Source organism: Rhinoraja longicauda, chromosome 7 (assembly GCF_053455715.1).
Source record: "Rhinoraja longicauda isolate Sanriku21f chromosome 7, sRhiLon1.1, whole genome shotgun sequence".
Taxonomy (NCBI): Eukaryota; Metazoa; Chordata; class Chondrichthyes; order Rajiformes; family Arhynchobatidae; genus Rhinoraja; species Rhinoraja longicauda.
This window is the reverse complement of record NC_135959.1, coordinates 28266876-28291161: the sequence shown is the minus strand read 5'-3', so window position 1 is coordinate 28291161 and position 24286 is coordinate 28266876. Positions and strand designations below refer to the sequence as shown.

The 24286-nt window shown below is 37.6% G+C and overlaps 1 protein-coding gene across 12 annotated transcripts in view; it reads left to right on the top strand.

The window, feature by feature from the left end:
• The window catches only part of mycbp2 (MYC binding protein 2), a 200926-nt gene that overhangs the window by 78339 nt on the left and 98301 nt on the right, over nucleotides 1-24286 (top strand). For 8 of the 12 annotated variants that reach the window (XM_078402311.1, XM_078402310.1, XM_078402306.1 and 5 more), the window contains exons 16-26: nucleotides 959-1104; nucleotides 1961-2065; nucleotides 5642-5749; nucleotides 9473-9592; nucleotides 12168-12249; nucleotides 12331-12448; nucleotides 16040-16244; nucleotides 16859-17012; nucleotides 21640-21812; nucleotides 23456-23581; nucleotides 23731-23858. In XM_078402311.1, the coding sequence (XP_078258437.1) occupies nucleotides 959-1104; nucleotides 1961-2065; nucleotides 5642-5749; nucleotides 9473-9592; nucleotides 12168-12249; nucleotides 12331-12448; nucleotides 16040-16244; nucleotides 16859-17012; nucleotides 21640-21812; nucleotides 23456-23581; nucleotides 23731-23858 (1465 nt within the window). The remainder of the gene's footprint in view (nucleotides 1-958; nucleotides 1105-1960; nucleotides 2066-5641; nucleotides 5750-9472; nucleotides 9593-12167; nucleotides 12250-12330; nucleotides 12449-16039; nucleotides 16245-16858; nucleotides 17013-21639; nucleotides 21813-23455; nucleotides 23582-23730; nucleotides 23859-24286) is intronic. The other 4 variants (XM_078402313.1, XM_078402303.1, XM_078402308.1 and 1 more) reach the window with 3 other exon arrangements.

Sequence of the window (24286 nt, the reverse complement as noted above, 5' to 3'; positions counted from 1 at the left end):
TTTATAGTTGGAAGTTTACAAAATAATTATTTTAAATAACTTACCATCCCAACTGGGAAGTTCCAACATTTTGATTTTGGTCAGAGTGTTTGACCAAACAGAATGTGTGAAGTATAATCATCTCAACCAAATGACTATCAGGCAAACCCCGTCTGAAGAAGGGTCGCGAGCAAAAACGACACCCATTCCTTCTCTCCTGAGATGCTGCCTGACCCGCTGAGTTACTCCAGCATTTTGTGATATCTTCGATTTGTACCAGAATCTGCAGTTATTTTCCTACCCATCAGGCAAACAATTGTAGTTTATGATGGCTGTTACTCTTATTCTCCATAGTGGTTTTCAGTTTTTGTTTTTGTTTGCCTGAATTCTTCTATTCAAAGCAGCAAGTGTTTCAGAAAGGGGTAAGATGCAAGACATAAGCCATTGGGGGCAGTCACCTGATAAAAATGGCAGCAGTCCTAAATGTTTTCAGCCCAGTAAGCTTTCCTAGAGGTGAACTTCTATCGATCGATTAAAACTCCATTTCAGTCTTCATTCTTATGAAGATATACAACTGACTCATGCAGGGATCCTCAATATGTATGTAATTACTCAGTTTATTATTTACATATCTGCATTTTTTAATACTTCGATTGATGCTATCAAATTTTAATTGTACGATGTCCAGTCAATTGCATCATCTGTGACAGCATTTTGATCTTATATTACTGGTTAGCTCTGGTTTCACTGCTGTACTGTATTCTCCAGGCTTCTAACTGCCGCATTCTCTTTCTGCTGATTCATCTTCAGTTCTTTAGAAATCTCGTGTGTTACAATTTGTAAAGTTAATCTAGCATTTGTAGTGCTAGATTGTAAGATTAGGATGTGACAAATTCTAACTGCCTTATTGAATTAAAATAAACTTCTGGCATATATAAATGAAAGTTTTTTAATTGCTTGGTTTTATTGTTTATTCTAGGCTTTGTGGATGTGGGTCTGGTGAGTCGGGTTGCGCTCTGTGTGGATGTTGTAAGGCCTGTGCTCGAGAACTGGATGGCCAAGAAGCTAGGCAGCGAGGAATTCTAGATGCTGTTAAAGAAATGATCCCTTTAGATCTTCTTTTAGGTGAGTGTTTTTAACTCTGATTCTGCATGGTATCAATGCAAGTTCCAGTAATGTATTGTAATGATTTCCAGGAGTGTTATGTAAATTTCACCTGAAAGGAAAGGTTTATTTGAATGGATTGGCTTGTACTGCAGTTTCAGACTAATGTCTTTTATACTCGCCTATTTAGATCTTATAGTACACCTGAAATTTGTCCAATTTCACATAAGTTTTGGCAATACGTAATATAAGGTATAGTGGTGACATGTTTTGCAACAAGATGTATTTAATAAAAGTCTATAAATTACATCACAAATAGAGATCCTTTAGCACTCGAGATGTGTGTGATCGCTAGCTCTCACTCTCACTCTTGTATTCTTTTTGTATTCTGATTATAATTTGTATGAACTAATTGATGTAAAAGTCACTGCTTTGATAGCCATTTTGTGGGAAGACATTTAGTGCGCTTTGTGAGCAGTGGTTATTATTAATAATGATTTTCACAACTTTGAAAGATTTACAGCAGGAAAAGTTAGTTCTGGACATTTGGAAAATATGCTCTGCTTTTGTAAAATATTGCATTGTTAATACAGTATTTACCTAATGTCTGTTATAAAACCGAAGAACATGTTTTAAGTTCTGCATTTGGGTTCAAAAGATAGAGGAACACTAAAATCCTTCGTGTTGCAGGTAAAATTAATGATATGGTTATTCTAACTTTCACCTTGACTGTTAAAATATTCTCTCATGGGGTTTGCACTAATTTTTTAATGCCAATCCCAAGAGCTTAAATGAAGCTGAGAATATTGGAAGGATAATGAAATTGAATTTTTAGTGTCTGCATTGTTTTGATTGTTGTTGACTTTGGTTTCTTCAGCAGGACCTGTGCCACCTGGAGTTAATATAGAAGAACATATTCAACTGCGACAAGAAGAAAAGAGACAGCGATTAAGTAGAAGGCACAGGCTGGAAGAAGTGAGAGGTATGTTTTCTACCAGGCATGCACAGTAGTTGGCATCTTTCTAAAGAGGGGTGTTCAGAGCTGAGTCTATGATAATCTTTACACATTGTAATTAGTCTGGAGGCTGAACATGTTAATTACACTTAATTATGCACAGTGTTAAAAGCTAAATTTGAAATGTCATCCTGATGTTAAACCTATGACTGTGTATCTTAAATGTTTTATTGTTGCTTGTTTGATTAAACCTACTTAATTAATTATCCCGGTTTCCACCCATATAGTCTACAAAACAAATGTTCTAGTTGTTTAATATATAGGACATTTTGCTAGCCTCGAATATTGACTTTAAAATAGTTGAATCAAAACTAATTGCAAATAGATTTAATGAAACACCTTCATTGTAGTAAGGTTATAAATGATTGTACAAATAAGTGATTAAAGCAAAATTTGATGTATATCATAATGGAGTAACCCAGAGGCAGTGGTCAATGGGAGATGAATGCATTCTTGCCACCAAACATGAAGGGAGCCACATTATAAAGATTTAACAGCTTCTGAGCCTCTTTCTGTTTGCTGTAAGGCATCAGCTCGGTGATCTTTAATGCTCAACAACTGTGATTTCTTCAAAATATCTTCAACTATGGCTCCCCAGCCCATGAACTCTCCCAACCAGACAAACAAGATTGGGACATCGCAGCTAATGGTATCACAAGTTCCCATCAATCTGCTAATCTGAGATGGAAGTATATCATTATTCCCTTATTGTTAAAACTTCTGATTGCTGTAAGCAAGAATGCTGTAGGAATATCGCCACAAAAAGATTTACAGCACTTTAAGGCATTGACTCACCACCACATTCCCGAAGGCAGTTAGGCATTTGTAATAATTATGACCTTGCCAACTAGAGACATCCAATGGATGATAAAAGCAAATCGCATGAAGGAATCTTCACAGATGGCAAACCAGAGACACCAAAAACACAGCTTTTAATTTATTTTTTAATTATACAGCTAAATAAAGATTGGAACATGCACTTTGGTAAGAGTAGAAGTTGAAATCAATTTTAAACGGAATCTTGGAATCATCTTTGATCAAACCCTCTCCTTCGACAAACACATCAAACACATCACAAAGACAGCCTTCTTCCACCTCAAAAACATTGCCCGTCTCCATCCATCCCTCTCCTCCACAGCTGCAGAAACCCTCATCCACGCCTTCATCACCTCCCGTCTGGACTACTGCAACAGCCTCCTCTATGGCGCACCCTCAAAAATCATCAGTAAACTTCAATACATTCAAAATTCCGCTGCCCGTCTACTCACCCACATCCCGATCCGTGACCATATCACCCCCGTCCTTTACAAACTCCACTGGCTCCCCATCCCCCAGAGAATCCAGTACAAAATCCTCCTCATGACCTACAAAGCCCTCCATAACCTGGCCCCATCCTACCTGACCGACCTCCTCCACAGGCACACTCCCACCTGCACCCTCCGCCAATCTCCTATCCCCCCACATCCGGACCAAACTCAGATCCTGGGGGGACAGGGCTTTCTCCATCGCTGCTCCCACCCTAAGGAACTCACTACCCCAAACCGTCAGAGACTCCTCCACACTCACCACATTCAAAACATCACTGAAGTCTCACCTGTTCAGTACTGCCTTCAACCACTGAAGGTCACCTCACCTTCTGTCTCCTTTCTCTGTTCGTTTACTTATTTATCTATTTATTCACTTCCCTATGTTCTCTAAATCCCTGTAAAGCGTCTTTGAGTATATGAAAAGCGCTATATAAATGTAATGCATTATTATTATTATTATTATAATATTTGTTTTTTTGAAATGTATGTGTAAACTGCAACACACACACAAAATTGTTCATATGGTGAAAATAAAACGTGAATAGTAATTATGGTTTGGCATATACAACAAATTAATATTTTCAGATTATTTTTACTGGCCCTATTTTGTGCCAATTCTGGTGATTATTTGGGTTTCATTGGGGAAGGCTCCTAGCAATGCAACTACTGGAGGAGGTTGAATCACTGACAATGACTGGCATTTTCTGTTGCAAACCGTGCATGAGGAATTGCCAAAGCTGCTGTCAACTTTACAGTGTAAAGTTGGCAAACATTGTCAATTTCACTGTTGTTGGTCTAGAACGACAATTGCAGGTGTGTGATGGAACGAGTTTGTGTAATGGAGGGAATTAAGACCACGATGACAATAAGTACTTTCATTTGAACAACTGAACCTCTACAAACTCTTGACAAATGTCAGGTAAAGGGTTTATCTGTTAGAAGGAAATCCCTTAAGTTGAGATGTATGTTCTTAGTTGCCAAAAGTTAATATCCATCATAGCTATTGCCCATTTATTGTTTTTGATCAAAGCGTGGCAATGATTGGTGCCTCAGCATAGTCTGAGCAGATAGCTCATTTTCATGGACTTCAATGTTCCACATATCAAATTACATAAGAATACATTTCAAGCAGATTTTAAAAAGTTTGTATTTATATAGTTCCTTATCATTTTTAACATCTTTCAATCTCACAATGCATCATTAATGCAGTTATTTTTATCCTCACAAATCATTAGCAGCTGAAGGATCATAAAAGCCTCACAAAACAATATTGACATAGGTCTACAATGAATTATTTTTGACTTTACATGTAGGTGAATATATTATAGGATGTAATTTCCTACCCCTGTTAAGTAGTAATGAGGGGAGTTTAAAACCTGGCTAGATTACGGGGATAGGCAGAAGAGGCTCAATTTTAATGTCACGTTTAAAAATAAAATAGCTACTCTTAAGCCAGAGGTACAAACACCATGCTGAATAGAATAGTAAATGTTGTAACTGAATTATGTTCCTTTTCCCCATTATCATTTCATTTTGGTTTTCCATGGCCTGTACAATTTTTAAAGAGGTACATTTTATTTTCCTTTTTCTCTTTTTAAGACATTGAATTTACTTGAAATTGGGATGGCAAAGTTAAGGTTGTTCATCTTTAATGTAGTGGAATATTGTATTTTCTGTTTTTTTATTCAAACTTTGAAAATAATACTTACAATGATCATTGTAGGTACTGATATTTAAATAGAAGTCCATCAATATTTTAAGGTTATGCTCCAAAGATTGTTAAATTTATTCGTAACAAAATATGAAAGCTTGTTATTTTACTGCAAAGCAAGAGTGCAAAATTGAATCATTAGTACAATACATTTTCTTACACAGACATTTTAAGTATTTTTTAAACATGAAATAAATAGCAAGTTACCACTTTATCAAGCCAATTTGAACCATGTTCAAAATTCATAATTTTTCATTTAATTGAGATTTTGTTATGCTGTAACTAATGAAACAGCACGGCAGAATTTGTTTGAAACTTATTATGTTAATAACTTGTTCTCTTACCAAGATACTGTTCATTGGCATTTTAATTTTCCATTTCATATTACTACCTTTAGTATATATTTTTATTCATGTGGTTGCCATTTCCCTTTTATATTATAGACAAATGATATATTTTTGTTTTTAATTTGAAGTTATTTCATTTGTGAGATTTCCTATGCATGTGCAAGTTATTTCTCCTCAGGCCCCATTGTATTTCCTGGTCCCATTTATTTGAATCATCGAGAACAGGCCATAGCCAGGCTAAGACCCCTTCCAGCAAAGCTAAAGCATAAACGGGACAAGCATAAAGGTACTTGGTCTCCCTTCCTTATTGGCAGGAGGACTACCATCAATCTTGCCAGTCATATTCTACTGTCAGCTGAATCTTTGTCTAATGTGGACAATTGTACAGAATGATTCTGCTTTTTATGTCTTAATGTTGAGCTACTCAAAGAGGAAGTGAAGCTTTTTGGTTTAAGATTGGGTAGGGTGGAACCAGGACATTGTTTTATTTTAAACAATGCTGCCTACTTTTCAGATTTTGTTCTTCATTGCTGCTTTGTTCTTAAATTATACAATTCCATTTTGAAGAATGGAGATTGCTTGAGAGAAAAGGAGACTATGTTATGTGCTAAAATGTTACTCAACGTAGAGGTTGCAGTACATTTAATAACTTAATCCATTGTATTTGTGCTTTCTATTTTCCCGTGAAGGAAACTTCTCAGCTGATTTACCCTGAAACTGCTATTGACCTTTTCCAGTCAAAATGTCTTGGTCAAAAGTAGGTTTTGTCATTTTGATCACCTATCTATGGCATCATATATTTGCCATATGTATATTTAAGGGAAACCCAAGTACCACAGTTCGCTAACTTGAAGTTTCACTGTCCCACTATTGAGCAAAATTAATGCAGTTTATCTTTAAAGATTGTGATTGGAGATATTAAATTCCATTCGGGTCCATATATAAAACAGGCCAATTGATCTGGCTAATGGTGGAATCTGAGAAATAACTTTGACATAAGGAACAACTTCATGATGAGAATACTCATGTAAGTTGTGTGTGTGTGAAAGGGGGGGGGGGGAGAATGTATGATTTAAATATTTGACCACTATTAACAGTGGGAAAACAGATCATTGACGTAGAAAGGTGCGCTTTTCATTTTTGACTGAAAAGGGTTAAATTGTGTGAAATTTCTTCTTGAACCTGAACTCTGCTTGCAAAGTATATTTGCACCTAAATAGTGCTAATTCATTTTAATTTTGTTTTAACTTAAAATGTACGTACATTGTTAATCTCTGATTACCTAGTAATTGGGCCATATTGGGCACAGTTCTGCATTGTTCTGGGTCAAGCAATCCACTTTTTTTTTCTCTTCTAAATACTCACAGAAATTTAATGCACACTGTATTAGTGTTGTCACCAGGCTTTCATATATTGTTTCAATAAAATGATGTTGAACTTTAACTTTAATGACACTTGTGCTTTAACATTGTGTGATGCTTTCAAATCATTTCCTGTTGTTCTCACCACAAATAATAGGCAACCACTGACATTTTGACATGCATGTCTTCAGATAAAACTTAAATTTAGAAATTTAATTGTACAACTATATAATGTTTGCAGTTAATGTTGCAGGAATATTTTTGCACACTTAATTGAATTCCTAGTGGCAACGCTTCTTTCAGATCTTGTTGTTTTAAAAAAGACACCAAGTGCTGGAGTAACTCAGCAGGTCAGGCAGCATGACTGGCGAACATTGATAGGTGACGTTTCGGGTCAGGACCCTTCAGACCGTTCTTCTCCAGCACTAGGTGTTTTTTTTGTAAACAAGTATCTACAGTTTCTTGTTTCTACTTGTTATTTTTAATGTTCATTTCCAAACTATTAAGTTAATTTGTGAACATGGTTCAAGAAATAAGTAGTAATCATAAAGCCAAGGCACACTTTATGTAGATATATATTATTTCCAGCAGGGAATGCTAAAATTGTACGTCCATGAAATTGACTCTTAAGGGCTATTTAATGCTGTACTTCTACTGAAATTCCTTTAATGAAAATGCTCTTGGTTATGTAATCGGAAGAGCAAAGTAAAACAGACTTTTTTATTAATAAATATTAAACATTGGTACTAACATTTTTGGTCCCTGTCTATTGTAGCACCTTTGGTATCTATGCGGACGTTACTCGAACCTCCTTGGAGGAAGACCATGTTCTGTTAAATAATCCACCTGTTTTGCTTTGGACTCTGATAATGAGCATTTGATTTCCTTTCTTTGTCAGAAGGGGACACGCCACATCTCCCAAATCACAATATATTTCCAGTTGGTCTGATTTCTTTTAAGATCAAAAGTATGTTAAATGCATCCATACTAAAACATTAGTTAAAAATTGTTATGTTCTTAATCAAGTTTTTCTTTAAATTCACAGTTTAAATCTGAACTTTGTTTTTAATGATGAGCCTTCCATATGTGCATACGGCTTAATGAATTGCCCAACTCCAGTAGATTTTGCTGTGGTTGAACCTTTCAGGTGGAAAATTTAAATCTGCGATGTGCATTAACTGTGCACTATAAATCAACTGGAAATGCATTTCTGTCTCAATAGTTTACCAATATGCCAAATCTATTTGTCACCTATTTTACCTATATACCTGGCATATTTGTTTGAACTGTAAGCCATTTAATCTGAAATTCCACTTGAGGACACAGTTTGGCTATTCAGTGCAGGCCATCAGAGCTAAGGAATGTTGAAACTGAATTTTATAGTCTTTAGAGATTTTTTGTTTACTTCTCGTCAGCAAATTCAGTTAGGCAGTCAGTTGTGTAGATCTCCCAAACCTAACTCCAAGCTCCATTTTTAATAGAATTGAGAATGACTTGTTTTCAGATGAGTAACATTTTTTCTTCTCTCACTAAAATACCAGGTTAGATTTGTCGTAAGCACCACTATATCTGCTGACATTGGATAGGTATTCAGCTGAAATAATTTACTGTTTGATGGAATGCATGGGCAAACCACTTGTTTTTATTTCAGGCAGCGCTTCTCATGCTCTAGATAATAATAATTTTATCTACTACCACAACTTTCTAAAAAGAAAGCATCCATTGATGAATACTTGCAAAATATAATGTAAGACCAACAGTAGGAAATTAGATGGAGCATGTTTATCTGGATGGAGGGATTATCACCCCTCGTATAGAACAATGTACAATGCCAGCTTCCTGAGGTGTATGACTTATGACTATTGGAAGACTGGTATTACTTTGAATCAAATACTAGAGTATTAAAAATATCAGAGCAGTATTCAGGAGAATTTTTGCTAAAATATGATGCTTACTTCCACATGAAACATAGAAAATAGGTGCAGGAGGAGGCCATTCGGCCCTTCGAGCCAGCACCGCCATTCATTGTGATCATGGCTGATCGTCCCCAATGAATAACCCGTGCCTGCCTTCTCCCCATATCCCTTGATTCTACTAGCCCCTAGAGCTCTATCTAACTCTCTCTTAAATCCATCCAGTGATTTGGCCTCCAATGCCCTCAGTGGCAGGGAATTCCACAAATTCACAACTCTCTGGGTGAAAAAGTTTTTTCTCACCTCAGTTTTAAATGGCCTCCCCTTTATTCTAAGACTGTGTCCCCTGGTTCTGGACTAGCCCAACATTGGAAACATTTTTCCTGCATCTAGCTTGTCCAGTCCTTTTATAATTTTTTATGTTTCTATAAGATTATATGTTTCTATAAGATAGTGGTTGAGATGGATAGCATAGAAGCAGTATTTGCTGTTCCTTCATTAACACATTTTTTTTTGTTCGGACTTCGAATTATGATATTTAATATTAAATGCAGGTTAATTGGAAAGTACTAAGGAGATAATTTTAACATTTCCACAGTGTGTTTTGGCTTTGTGATGAAACTCAAGTTTTGTGGGTTATAGTTGAGAATATAAAGCAAGTATCGGACTCAATTGTTGCAGTGTTCAGTGTTTTCATGTTGGTGGATCAGAGTGAAGTTGGACCTTTATTTTCAGATGCTAATGGAGAAAGAGGGGATAAGGATGCCAGCAAGATCGCAACATACCCCCCGGGCGCCGTATGTCTTGACTATGACCTCCAGGCCATCCAGATTAGCTGTGGATTCCACCACTCAGGTATGCCTGCTCTATTGTGATGAGAATACATAGAAAGGAAAAGTGAACTAATGCTTACGTGGTGTCATCTCAGTAAATCTGAATATGCTTTTCATTTTTCGAGCTAATTTGAATTGTTTGTTTGGTGAAAGAATGTGTAGGACTGGAAGAACCCATATTGTTCCTGAAGTTCAAAATCCTTAATGCATGACTTTTTGGTTATGTTTCATACTAAAGGTCTGATTAACTTGCAATACAATTATATATTGTTCTATGGCCCATCATGTTGCTACAAGTAAGAATTTAATTGCTCCATTGTCGGTACATATAATGATTAAACACTCTTGACTCTTGAGATACCATTATGAATGAGTTATATTTGATCATCATTTGACCATTGTGAGTTTTATCCAACACTTCCGTATTCCATTAAGGATTTTAAATATCTCCATACGTTGTAAGCTCTTTATAACTATTCATTTTTATAAATTTGCAAAAGATCAACTTTGTTCATTAATTCACCTTTTTTTTAAAACGAAATGTTGGAGAAATGTTAATACACAAACCCTGTAATGTTTCTATCTTGGGTGCGTGGAAAAGTTTTTTTTTTAAAGCCCAGGTTCTTGAATAATGCACGTATTAATAAAGAATTGTAACCCTCCAAGGAAACGTGCTAATGTTAACGATGTGAGTGGGTGGCACCAAAAATAGAAAAGCCCATAGGAGCACATATTGTTGAGTAAATGGTGCTGAGGACAAAAGAGCTAGTTTGTATTAACAACCAAATCTCCATTTTGCAAATTAAGGACAAAACTATATAGATTTGCATGACCAGAAAAGAACTATGTTGATGTACGAGTAAAGTTAAAGGGCTCTTTAAGTTGACCTTGGGAGACCATTACTTGCCAATACCACCAACCCGTTTTGTACCCTTCTGAAATTTATTACAGTTGAAGGAGTTCCAAATTTAGAAATTGTTTTCTGTCCATTTGTGCCAATGTCATAAAAAATGTATGAAGCAAAGCTGGGCCCCAGTGCTGAATTCAGAGGTTTGCCATTATATGCTTCCAGTCAGAAGAACAGCCATTCACGACTACTCTTATTCCTGTAATTTGGCTAACTTCCTGTCCATGTTTCAATATTCCTTGGACTTCAATCTTGCTGATGGCCTTGCCTCACTTACATTGCTTTTTGGAGGTCTATAAGCACCCATCAATTATCCTTCTGCTACATCATCAAAACAAACCGCACCGTTAATTAAACACCGTTTGGCTCCAGGAAAAGTCAACATGGATTTGTTAATCAATACACACTCACCTAAGTGATTCAACTCTGTCCTTGATTATTTCCAGAAGTTTCCTCACCACTGTGGTTACATTGGCTTGTAGTAGTTTTGCTTATCATAGCATCATTTTATTGAACAAAGATATTACGTTTGCAATTCCCCAGTCTTCTAGCATTTGTGTAACTGCTCATTTAGAAAATTATGACAAATACATCTGCAGTTTCCACTTCCCCCAATAACTTAGGAAATATCCAATCTGGACTGGGTAATTTATCCACCTAAAGATATTTTGCTGGTTTCTACATTAATCTTAGCCCACTCAGTATCTCAAATATACCTTCCTTTGCTGAGATTCCAAAGACTGATGCAGGGATTCATTTACTACTTAGGTCATACACTCTACCTTCCTAAGTAGATGTTATTTTTGGTCTCTCAGACTTGTTTTGCCTTTGTTTACTTGGTTATTGGTTACCTGTCTAAAGTGTATTCCTGGAATTTTGTTTTCTCTTTGTACCTCTTACTTTTGTATGTATTTTCTTTAATCGGTATAATTTTAATCTGTTATCAAGTCACATGCTCTATATTTTCGGTTTTATTTTGTTATCTCTGGTCATTCTGGGAGCTCCAGCTTTAATTGTTCTACCATGTACTTTGTGGGAATGTACTTGGGCTGTCCCTGAATTATTTCCTCTTTACAGGCTGCACATTGTTCAGTTCCTTTTGTTCTCAGCTTCGTGATGTTGGCCCTGCTCTAATTGATTTTACCTTTTGCACATATGCTTTAAACTTGAGGGTGCTTTGATACCTATTCCCAAAATGTTCCATCAGATACTTGGGCCTGCTCATTTCATTTGTTTTGGGCTAGCTATGTGCTGGTCAAGAAGGTTCTTTGGTAGAATAATAAGGGGAAAAGGGAGGTAGGAATTTTCCAATCAGACTTGAAGCCCCCTGTAATCTCTACTTTGTGGCTCTGTCCTCTCTTTTACATGTTTACCTCAAAATTAAGTAGCAAATTGTCGACTTGCCATTGTGTGTGGATTTCACTTACTTCAAAAGTGGTTAACCAAATGTGACGTATAACAAAACTATCTGCTGGGTAACCTTGATCGAGGGAATTGAGCATTTTTTATTTTAACACATGATTAGAAAATAATGGTGTCCTGTAATTTCCACTTTATTACATGAAATCTGTTAGATGTTTTGACTTGTATGTACAACTCAATATAATTGTGTCTTTTGGAACAAAGTAAATGTTTATGTTACTAATATCTATTAATATAATAATTTTCATGCTTTATAAATGACCTGCAGTGATTCTAATGGAAAACGGTGATGTGTACACATTTGGATATGGGCAACACGGTCAGCTTGGACATGGAGATGTAAATTCAAGGTACCAAATGAAATGGAAGCTTTGATTTCTGTTTTGATATTCTTATTGAGATTGCCTTGCTAAATATTATTTTTATTTCAGAGGGTCACCAACATTAGTACAGGGCTTACCAGCTCCTTGCACTCAAGTAACCGCAGGCAGTAACCACACAGCTCTACTATTAGCAGATGGACAAGTCTTCACATTTGGAAGCTTCTCTGTAAGAAAACTATCATAATACAACATACAAATTCTGAATAATAAATATAATTTCAATAAATGTTGCTATACATTTCATGGATATATTTTTACTTTATAATTAATATTAGAATAAATCTTAGATTTTGTTTCCTCTGTACTTTTCAAATGCGACAATTGCAGCTTGTGCACTGTTTAATAAATTGGTCCTTTCTTGAATAATACTAAACATTGTATTCAAAATGAATAATTAATTTATTATAAATATGATTTGTGGTGCGAGATGGACAATGGACAATGGACAATAGGTGCAGGAGTAGGCCATTCAGCCCTTCGAGCCAGCACCGCCATTCAATGCGATCATGGCTGATCACTCTCAATCAGTACCCCGTTCCTGCCTTCTCCCCATACCCCCTCACTCCGCTATCCTTAAGAGCTCTATCCAGCTCTCTCTTGAAAGCATCCAACGAACTGGCCTCCACTGCCTTCTGAGGCAGAGAATTCCACACCTTTACCACTCTCTGACTGAAAAAGTTCTTCCTCATCTCCGTTCTAAATGGCCTACCCCTTATTCTTAAACTGTGGCCCCTTGTTCTGGACTCCCCCAACATTGGGAACATGTTTCCTGCCTCTAATGTGTCCAATCCCCTAATTATCTTATATGTTTCAATAAGATCCCCCCTCATCCTTCTAAATTCCATTGTATACAAGCCTAATTGCTCCAGCCTTTCAACATACGACAGTCCCGCCATTCCGGGAATTAACCTAGTGAACCTACGCTGCACGCCCTCCATAGCAAGAATATCCTTCCTCAAATTTGGAGACCAAAACTGCACACAGTACTCCAGGTGCGGTCTCACCAGGGCCCGGTACAACTGTAGAAGGACCTCTTTGCTCCTATACTCAACTCCTCTTGTTACGAAGGCCAACATTCCATTGGCTTTCTTCACTGCCTGCTGTACCTGCATGCTTCCTTTCATTGACTGATGCACTAGGACACCCAGATCTCGTTGAACTCCCCCTCCTCCTAACTTGACACCATTCAGATAATAATCTGCCTTTCTATTCTTACTTCCAAAGTGAATAACCTCACACTTATCTACATTAAACTGCATCTGCCATGTATCCGCCCACTCACACAACCTGTCCAAGTCACCCTGCAGCCTTATTGCATCTTCCTCACAATTCACACTACCCCCCAGCTTAGTATCATCTGCAAATTTGCTAATGGTACTTTTAATCCCTTCGTCTAAGTCATTGATGTATATCGTAAATAGCTGGGGTCCCAGCACCGAACCTTGCGGTACCCCACTGGTCACTGCCTCCCATTCCGAAAGGGACCCATTTATCCCCACTCTTTGCTTTCTGTCTGTCAACCAATTTTCTATCCATGTCAGTACCCTACCCCCAATACCATGTGCCCTAATTTTGCCCACTAATCTCCTATGTGGGACCTTGTCGAAGGCTTTCTGAAAGTCGAGGTACACCACATCCACTGACTCTCCCCTGTCAATTTTCCTGGTTACATCCTCAAAAAATTCCAGTAGATTTGTCAAGCATGATTTCCCCTTCGTAAATCCATGCTGACTCGGAATGATCCCGTTACTGCTATCCAAATGCTCAGCAATTTCATCCTTTATAATTGACTCCAGCATCTTCCCCACCACTGATGTCAGACTAACTGGTCTATAATTACCCGTTTTCTCTCTCCCTCCTTTCTTAAAAAGTGGGATAACATTTGCTATCCTCCAATCCACAGGAACTGATCCTGAATCTATAGAACATTGAAAAATGATCTCCAATGCTTCCACTATTTCTAGAGCCACCTCCTTAAGTACTCTGGGATGCAGACCATCAGGCCCTGGGGATTTATCAGCCTTCAGTCCCATCAGTCTACCCAAAACCATTTCCTGCCTAATGTGGATTTCCTTCAGTTCCTCCATCACCCTAGGTTCTCCGGCCCCTAGAACATTTGGGAGATTGTGTGTATCTTCCTCAGTGAAGACAGATCCAAAGTAACGGTTTAACTCGTCTGCCATTTCTTTGTTCCCCATAATAAATTCCCCTGCTTCTGTCTTCAAGGGACCCACATTTGCCTTGACTATTTTTCTCCTCTTCACGTACCTAAAAAAACTTTTGCTATCCTCCTTTATATTATTGGCTAAAGTGGATGCTTGAGTAAAGTGGACATCTTATTTAAATAGCCCAAATTGAAGCAATTTGAACCAAAATATATAAAATGGGTTTCAGGTGTGTGATGTTTAAAGATATAACATACTGTTACCAATCTCAAATGCTCTTTGTTATCCTGAAATATGTTTTTAAACTCGTATTCTTGCTCAAAGAAAGATCGCCTCCTTTACCCTCCCTTAACCTTTGCCGATCGCCTTAAAGCACTGTTAAACCTCTAATGTATCATCGATATTTATCATACTCTTTTTAAATATCATGGATTTGTAAACCACAAGTAACAGCTATTTGGCCTAGTATTTTTTTTTTTAACTCATTTATTTTGAGCCTTTAATTAGCTTTTCAGATATTTAGTAATGAATACATATTAAATATGTTTTCCTTACTAGATATTCAATCCCCTTGTCTTCAAATTATGCCATCTGAGCCATTTTGTTAATTCACAAGGGCAGACAGAGTAATGTTTATAACATCTAAATTGCTGTCTCTTTCATACTGAGTGCTGCATGTGTTAAGTGTAACTTTTTTTTGCCTTTGTTATGTTTTATTTGCAAACCTGTGTGCTTTATTTATTTTATTAGCCTATCCAACTATCTTCAATGATTTCCGGAGGAAAATAAATTAATGATTGTTTCTTCTTGCACCATCTCATTCTTCCTACCAATATGTATTATCTCATTTTTATTGAATATCATTATTCATTCCTCAATCAATCTCTGCTCTTAAAGTCTATTATTACATCAGAATTGAGTAATATCCTCCAAATATAACGTATTGAATTATCCAAAATGCACCAAGGGTCCCGGGTCTAAACCCTCGGGAAAAACAAGTATACCTCTCTTCAGTCAAAAAAAAAATTCATAGAACTCTATTTTTAAACGTAGTCAATTTTGTGGCAACCCTTTTATCCCCTGGTCTACAAATTTGCCAGAAACCAATTTCAACTCCAGATTTTATGTATAGTTTTTAGACTTAATCACAATGTACCTTACTAATTGGCTAATGGTTTCCCAGTCTCCTAAATTTAGAGTTCTCATCCAGATGATTAAATTCGCCATTGACTTGCATCTCGCCCAATCTTCAGTCCAGATCTCCTCTCCATGCATTCATTCCAGCCTCTGATTCATCACTCTCCCTTCTTTCATTTAATAATTCTTGCCTAAACCACATCTTTAATTATTTCCTTAATCAATCTGCATAAACCTTGTTCAGAACTAGCATTATTTAGAATTAACTGAAATTGTTTAGAACTAGAAATATAACCCTACCTTGTATCTCTTACAGTTTGTTTACTTTTCAAGAAAATATTTTCTATGAAGTGTCTGGGAATGCTTTGTAGGCTAAAAGATGAGTATTGTTGATTATGTGCATATCAATGGAAATTAAAGTAAGATGTTTCAAAAAATGTCTCTTTCCCTTTTAGAAAGGACAACTTGGTAGACCAATTTTGGATATGCCTTTCTGGAACACAAGGCCATCTCCTATGCCAAATATAGGCTCAAAATATGGTCGTAAGGCAACCTGGATAGGTGCAAGTGGAGACCAAACCTTTCTGCGTATAGATGAAGCTCTCATCAACTCGCATGTTTTATCAACTTCAGAAATCTTTGCCAGCAGAAGCATAATAGGCAAGTCCAATTAATTGTATGCTCTGAATTTAGTGGTGAATTTTTAGAACTCAAAGGTTTGTTTTCAATTTAAGCTGTAGTTTCAGAATGTAGTTGATCAATTTGCAGTCTGAATAGCAAACCACAAAGCATGGTAGAGCTTTTTCAAGTAATATCAGATCAGCTTTTCTTGTGGCATAATGATAAGTTCATTACTCTGTGCTTTTATCATTGTAGATTAGGAATGAAATGCTACACCAAATTTCTCAGGGGAAAGGAAATGTAGGGGCAATTTTAGATTCACTAGTACAGGCAACCTCGCCCCACACTCTCGCTATGTGGGAATTACGATCCTAGAAAACGGTTTGTATTGTAATTATCTGTAAAGCAAAACATGTGAGTGAACAAATGCGAGTTGAAAATAAAATGTGCCAATTTAATTTTCTCAGATTTTGTAAGAACAAATTTTCATCTTGTATCTTAGATTTTCTCATCATGTTAATTCCTTGGGGGTAAATTTCCATTATCCAAATGGCATAAAAAAGGGAACATCTGTAATCTAAACATTTTTGAAGAGATGTAATGGTATGACTAAAAACCTTGCAGTTGGTGAACGACGGTGTTTGTTCATTTAGGTTTGGTACCTGCATCTGTAACTGAGCCACCGCCCTTTAAATGCTTGCTAATCAATAAGCTGGATGGAAGCTGTAGGACATTTAATGATTCAGAGCAGGAAGACTTGCGAGGATTTGCAGTTTGCCTGGATCCCGTGTATGATGTAATTTGGAGGTAAGTTGAAATATTTCCCTACCAAAGAACTTCTGAGGACAAAGATGTAAATTCACTTTCCATCTGAAGAATTTCCAACCACATTAAAGATAAATTTCCCATTTCTCTGCATTTTCAAGCGGAAAAAAATATTAGTTGTGCATATTTTCAATTATTTAGTAGCATGCTTATTCTACTCAGATTGATGATATTTAGAAACGGTATGAATAAGATTTGTTTAGAACTTTACCTATAATGACCACAAGACTGAATTACTTTCTTCTTCCATTCAATACCACACCTTAATCCTACTTTTCCACCTGCCTTAAAACTATTACCCACCTGCCATAAAACTATTTTGAAGCATTTATTTACTGATTTTCATTTTATGAGGATATTAACCCAAATCTTCAAGACCATATTGGTTCACTCAGGTTTTATGCTGCCCTGTTTTTTTAAAATCAGTGAACCAATATATTCCATTCAGATTTTAAATATGTGAATCATATTCTCCAAAGATGGATTTTTGATTGCATTTCAAATGTCTAACTGGCATATTAGTAGTTATTTTTTCATGACAACATCTGAATATATTTCCTTTCAAATTGCCCTCTTTTGCTTAGTTGGTAAGATCCTTCTTTCTCAGGAAAGAATCATGTTGGGTTTTTTTAATTTCCTGAAACATTTTTAGGAATGTTTTATTGGACGTGGGCACCAGGGTGTATGGAACAATTGGGCAAATTGAATTGAATTACCTATTCACTAATTCATCGTTCTTCAAGGGAAAATAAACATCTTTATAGGCACGTGATGTTAGAGGAAGAACAGAAAACCTATGGCAGAAAGAGCAGATGGTGAATGATGAGAGTGCTGGCGACTGAGAAGCCTGCTGACAGCCGTAACATGCATAGGTTCTGCAGCACTGTTAAGGAGAAGGATATTGGTGGCTTGAATGATTAAGGCCCTATCCCACTGAGCCCAAAACAGGGAGTTTATTAGCAGAAGAGTCAGTCAATAATTGCTGGAAGGAGCACTTTGAAGACCTCCACCTTTGCGAGCGACCTTGACTCATTACACTGCATTCTTTTCATTCAGCCAACCCACCACCAGTTGTGACTGACACGAATTCAAAGGTCATTTTTAAACGGAAAAAAATAACAAGGCCTAGAGAGTGGTTAATATTTTCACAGAAGTTCTAAAACGGAGTGAAGTGCAAATTCATCATAAATCTACAATCGGTCAAGTAGCATCCCTGGGGAACATGGATAATTAGGGTCGAGACACTGAAGAAGGGTGCTGAGTTACTCCAGCACTTTTTGGACTTGTGTGTATCAATCAACATCTGCAGTTCTTTGTTTCTCCGTAGAAACATAGAAATTAGGGGCAGGAGGAGGCCATTTGGCCCTTGGAGCCAGCAACGCCATTCATTGTGATCATGGCTGATCATCTACAATCAGTAACCTGTGCCTGCCTTCTTCCCATATCCCTTGATTCCACTAGCCCCTAGAGCTCTATCTAACTCTCTTTTAAATTCATCCAATTAGTTAGCTTCCACTGCCTTCTGTGGCAGAGAATTCCACAAATTCACAACTCTCTGGATGAAAACGTTTCTTCTCACTGAAGTTTTAAATGGCCTCCCCTTTATTCTTAGACTGTGGCCCCTGGCTCTGGACTCCCCCAACATTGGGAACATTTTTCCTGCATCTAATTTGTCTAGTCCTTTTATAATTTTATACGTCTCTATAAGATCCCCTCTCATCCTTCTAAACTCTAGTGAATACAAGCCCAGTCTTTCCAATCTTTCCTCATATGACTATCCTGCTATCCCAGGGATTAATCTCGTGAACCTACGCTGCACTGCCTCAATAGCAAGGACGTCCTTCCTCAAATTAGGAGACAAACACTGCACACAATACTCCAGATGTGGTCTCACCAGGGCCCTATCAAACTGCAGAAGGACCTCTTTGCTTCGATACTCAAATCCTCTCGTTATGAAGGCCAACATGCCATTAGCTTTCTTCACTGCCTGCTGTATCTGCACGCTTACTTTCAGTGACTGGTGTACAAAGATACCCGGGTCTTGTTGCACTTCCCCTTTACCTAATCTGACACCATTGAGATAATAATCTGCCTCCTTGTTTTTGCCACCAAGGTGGATAACCTCATATTTATCTACATTACACTGCATCTGCCCACTCACTCAACCTGTCCAAGCCCACCCACTCAACCTGTCCAAGTCACCCTGCAACCTCCTAACATCCTCTTCGCAGTCCAGCCAGCTTTGTGTCATCCGCAAACTTGCTAGTGTTACATCTAATTCCATTATCCAAATCATTAATATATATTATAAATAGTTGCGGCCCCAGCATCGAGCCTTGCGGCACTCCACTCGCCACTGCCTGCCAATCTGAAAAGGACCCGTTTATTCCTACTCTTTGCTTCCTGTCTGCCAACCAATTCTCTATCCATGTCAATACCCTAATCCCAATACCATGTGCTCTAATTTTGCTCAACAACCTCCTGTGTGGGACCTCATCAAAGGCTTTCTGAAAGTCTAAATACACTATATCCACTGGCTCTCCATCCATTTTACTTGTCACATCCTCAAAAAATTCCAGAAGATTAGTCAAGCAGGATTACCCCTTCATAAATCCATGATATCGGATCAATCCTTTTACTGCTAACCAAATGCGCCATTATTACCTCTTCAATAATTGACTCCAGCATCATCCCCACCACCGATGTCAGGCTAACTGGTCTATAATTCCCCGTTTTTTCTCTCGCTCCTTTCTTGAAAAGTGGGATAACATTAGCTAACCTCCAATCCACAGGAACTGATCCTGAATCTATTGAACATTGGAAAATGATCACCAATGTGCCCACGATTTCTAGAGCCACCTCCTTGAGTACCCTGGGATGCAGACCATCAGGCCCTGGGGATTTATCAGCCTTCAGTCCCATCAGTCTACCCAATACTATTTCTCACCTAATGCAAATTTCTTTCAGTTCCTATGTCTCCCTAAATCCTCTGTCCTCTAGTACATCTGGCAGATTGTTTGTGTCTTCCTTAGTGAAGACAGATCCGAAGTACCTTTTCAACTCTTCTGCTATTTCCTTGTTACCCATAATAATTTCACCTGTTTCTGCCTTCACGGACCCGCATTTGTCTTTACTAATCTTTTTCTCTTAACATGCCTAAAGAAGCTTTTACTGTCCTTTTTTATATTCTTGGCCAGCTGCCCCTCGTACTTCATCTTTTCAGCCCGTATTACCTTTTTTGTTACCTTCTGTTGTCCTTTGAAAGTTACCCAATCCTCTGGCTTCCCGCTACTCTTTGGTGTGTTATATATCTTTTCTTTTAGTTTTATTCCATCCCTAACTTTCCTTGTCAGCCACGGTTGCCTCTTACTCCCCTTAGAATCTACAATCTCCTTGTTCACAGATAGGAAAGAGAGACTATACTGGGGAATCTCAAAGGTGTTGTGATTGAGCTTTATGAAGGCAAACAAGACTGACTATGGTGACTACAGAGTGTTCTTCCTGCTGACTGATGCAGGGAAAGTTATTGCCTTGGTCTGAAATTGCTTCCTTACAATGCCATAGAGCTGTTCCTAAATTGCTGTATAGAGTTTGATCATGTAGAAGCAAGTTGCACAGCAACTCCAAGAAAAATGCAGAAAGCAGCACCATGGAACGGTCTGAAACACAACTTCAAATTCAGCTGTCCACAGCAATGCATTAGTCAAGCTATGACCCAACAAGTAAGTTTACATCAGAGCCAATCTCAATAAAAGTGTTAAAGATAACTAATGGAAATTATTCAATACAGGCAGCTACACTCTGAAACCAACATAATTTGAACCTTTGTAGTCGAACTGCAGTACGCATATTATACTTGATTTTGTGTGCATTCAGAAGTTGAGTTCTGAGCCATTGTTAATTAATTAATTCACTGAATTATACCACATGAATGGCCTTGCACTCAATATCTGCATGGCAAACATCCTCTACCAATCTGACCCACTACACGATCCTATCCCAAACAAGAAAGGTTCACGGCAAGACCCTGAAAAAATGGACCACTTCATGTATCAGTGCTGCATCCTAACTGATTCTTGGGAATACCTTCTGGGTATGAAGAATTTTGAGTAATATTCAGGGACATATAGAAGATCTCTTTAAATGGGAAAGGGGGACTCCAAGTCGCATAATGCCCCATCAGACATCTCTTGCCCTATCTGTGGAAGAGCCTCCATTCTCACAGTCATCTTAGTATCAACAAAACTGGAGTGGAAGCAATTATTCCTCGATTCTGAAGGACTGCTATTGAAGAGTGTAAAAACAAAGACACAAACTGCTGGAGTAACTCAGCGACTCAGGCAGCATCTCTGGGGAGCATAGAAAGATGATGTTTAAGGTTTGGACTCTTCCTTAGACTGTTCTCAAGGGTATATCCTTGAGAACTGACTGACCTATTGTTTCCAGGTGTGGCATTAATTATGGTGTATTACGGTCTTAAAACAAAGAATAAGGCATGTGAGCACAAGGAACTGCATGAAAAGTTTGGTTATAGTTGGTCTTTTATATGTCAATACTCCATAAAACCCCAGCAGAAGTAAAATTGATAGACTGTTCTCTTTCTCTCAAGGTTCTTACCAGGCAAAAAAGAAGTTTGGTGCTACAATGCAGTTACAGCAGATGCTAGGCTTCCTGCAGGATCAGATATGCACAGCAAGTGTAGCATATTGAGTCCTGAGCTTGCACTACCAACAGGATCTAAATCAAATACCACTAGGTCGCATGGGGCTTTGCACATTCTAGGTAAGAATAATAATGTGGACACTAACCTAGGGTTCTGCAGTAGCGTGTATTAATTGCACTGTTGTATGTACGTTTGTTCTAATGAGGTTTGGGGATATTTTTTGTACAATAATCTGAATTAGAGATAAAATTGCTCAACAATGGGATTCCACCTGATATTTGAAAAAACTTTCAGTTGATTTGTGCAGTAGTTTAGTTAAACTTTTAACAACAATTTTAAGAAAGTACAGTTTAAAATGGTATCCTTTGTGGACAATGAAAATGTTTTTTTTTAGTTCAGTCTAATATTTGCCTTGGTCTTCTGACCACTGAGATGCAGCTTGTAGAGAGAGCACTGTCTTCTGTCTTGACCAAATGGCAATCCTGCAGTATTCATCTCGTCTTGGTAACATGGTATCCTATTCCCCTCCATGTTATTACTTACAATTAAAGAATCAACATCTGCAAATTGGAGGATGTCTAATTCGTCCTTTCAATTTTAAAATCAATTCCAAATTGTTGCCATACTTTCTGACTGCTTATCTATATACTAAAACTCTAATTTTGTTGGTTTGTTTGTTTGTTCCTGGAGCATCTTGGTTGGCATGGGCCAATCGGGCTGAGGGGCTTGTTTCTATGCCGTATGACTCCTGTATCCCCTTGACCAGTCCCATCCAACCTATATCCAGGATACCTTACATGTCCTCCATTTGACAACTTCTGATTCCCTGGCTCTCACTGCCTCATCTTCATTATGAACACCCAGTCTTCATACACCTTAATACCCTATCAGAAGGGTTATAAAGCCCTCCGCACACCATTCCAAATGTGGCATAACTAAAGTCCTATAAAGTTGCATCATAACTTCCTGATACTCAATGCCCCATCCTATGAAGCATACCAAATGCCACCTTATGCTAAACGCTTCTCCTTTGATTCCTCTCACTTCCAGTCTTGATTCAGGGTCCGGACCTGCAGCATCAGACATTCCTTTCCCCCAATGATGCTACACAACTCACTGATTTCCTCCAGTGCTTTGTGCTTTGCCCCATATTACAGCATCTGTAGTCTCTGGTGTCTCCTTCAAATGAAGGACTGATTTGTAGCCAGCTGCTCTAATTTATACAGAACTTCATAGTCTATACCACCCTCCATTTGTAATTAGAAATATCCTTTGTTTTCCTTTCTCAAATGTTACCTAGGAAAATCAGGATCATGAAATTTTCATTCTTAACTTCTTTGTTGCCTGGTTTCTTGAGTAGTGACTATGTGTCTTCAAAATAATGTTAAGCTCAAGTACTTTTGGTAATACCCAGCATTTATTGCCCGTTTGTAATTGCCTTTGAATTGGGAAGGTAGATAAGGATGGCTAACTCACCTTGATTTTGGGATAAGGATGGCAGATTTAATTCCATGAAGAGGATTAGTGCATTTGTATGTGAACACTCAGCTTTAGTGTAGTCCCATCACTTACCATATCATGATTATTGGAATTGAGTGATTTGAATGTATGTATTTTCAATGTGTACTGTTTGGGTAGAGGAAGTGAAAATATTGATGACTAATTATGTCAACTGAATTAATCATCATGGTCTAAGAAGACAGTAAAGTACATGTAAAGTATTTCAATTTTGTTGAGTAATTATTTTCAAATGTAAAAACAGGTTGTTTGGATACGTTGGCTGCTATGCAGGACCTGAAAATGGGCGTTACTAATACAGAAGAGGAGATCCAAGCAGTTACTAAAGTTTATTCAAAAGAAGATTATAGCGTGGTTAATCGATTTGAAAGTAGGTTTACATGTCTGCAAATTTCCCCGTTGTGGGACGAATAAAAAGGATTATTATTATTATATATAATAAACTTATATAATTAAATTATTGTCACTACTGAGAAAGGTATTGTACTCACTCCATTTGTATCTGCATGCAATGTTTAGGTCATGGCGGTGGCTGGGGGTATTCTGCTCATTCTGTGGAAGCCATTCGGTTTACTGCAGACACAGACATACTGCTTGGAGGTCTTGGCTTGTTTGGTGGGAGAGGTGAATACACAGCAAAAATCAAGGTGAGTTAGCCAGCACTGGAAATAATAATTTTTATCTCTCGCAATCAAATTAATTGCAATTCAAGTGTGTTCTGTATGTCAGCAGCAAGTAACCTGCACTCCCATTAAAAGGATTCTAATATTACATATTGGGGAAAGCAAACTTTCTGATGTGTTGTGGCAATTTGTATATCATAGGGTGAGCAGAAAGTGCAGAAAATATAGGAAGTGCAAGAAAATTAATTCTGTTTAAATATGTTGTTTGGTGGATTCATGTAAGAGTGGAACTGATTGAATGATATTTATTAGGAGCATTTTGAGTATAACGCAATAAGTTAAACCGAATGTATAAAATATGTAGATATAAGGAACTGCAGATACCAGTTTACAACAAAAAAAAGACACAAAGTGCTGGAGTAACTCAACGGGTCAGGCAGCATCTCTGGAGA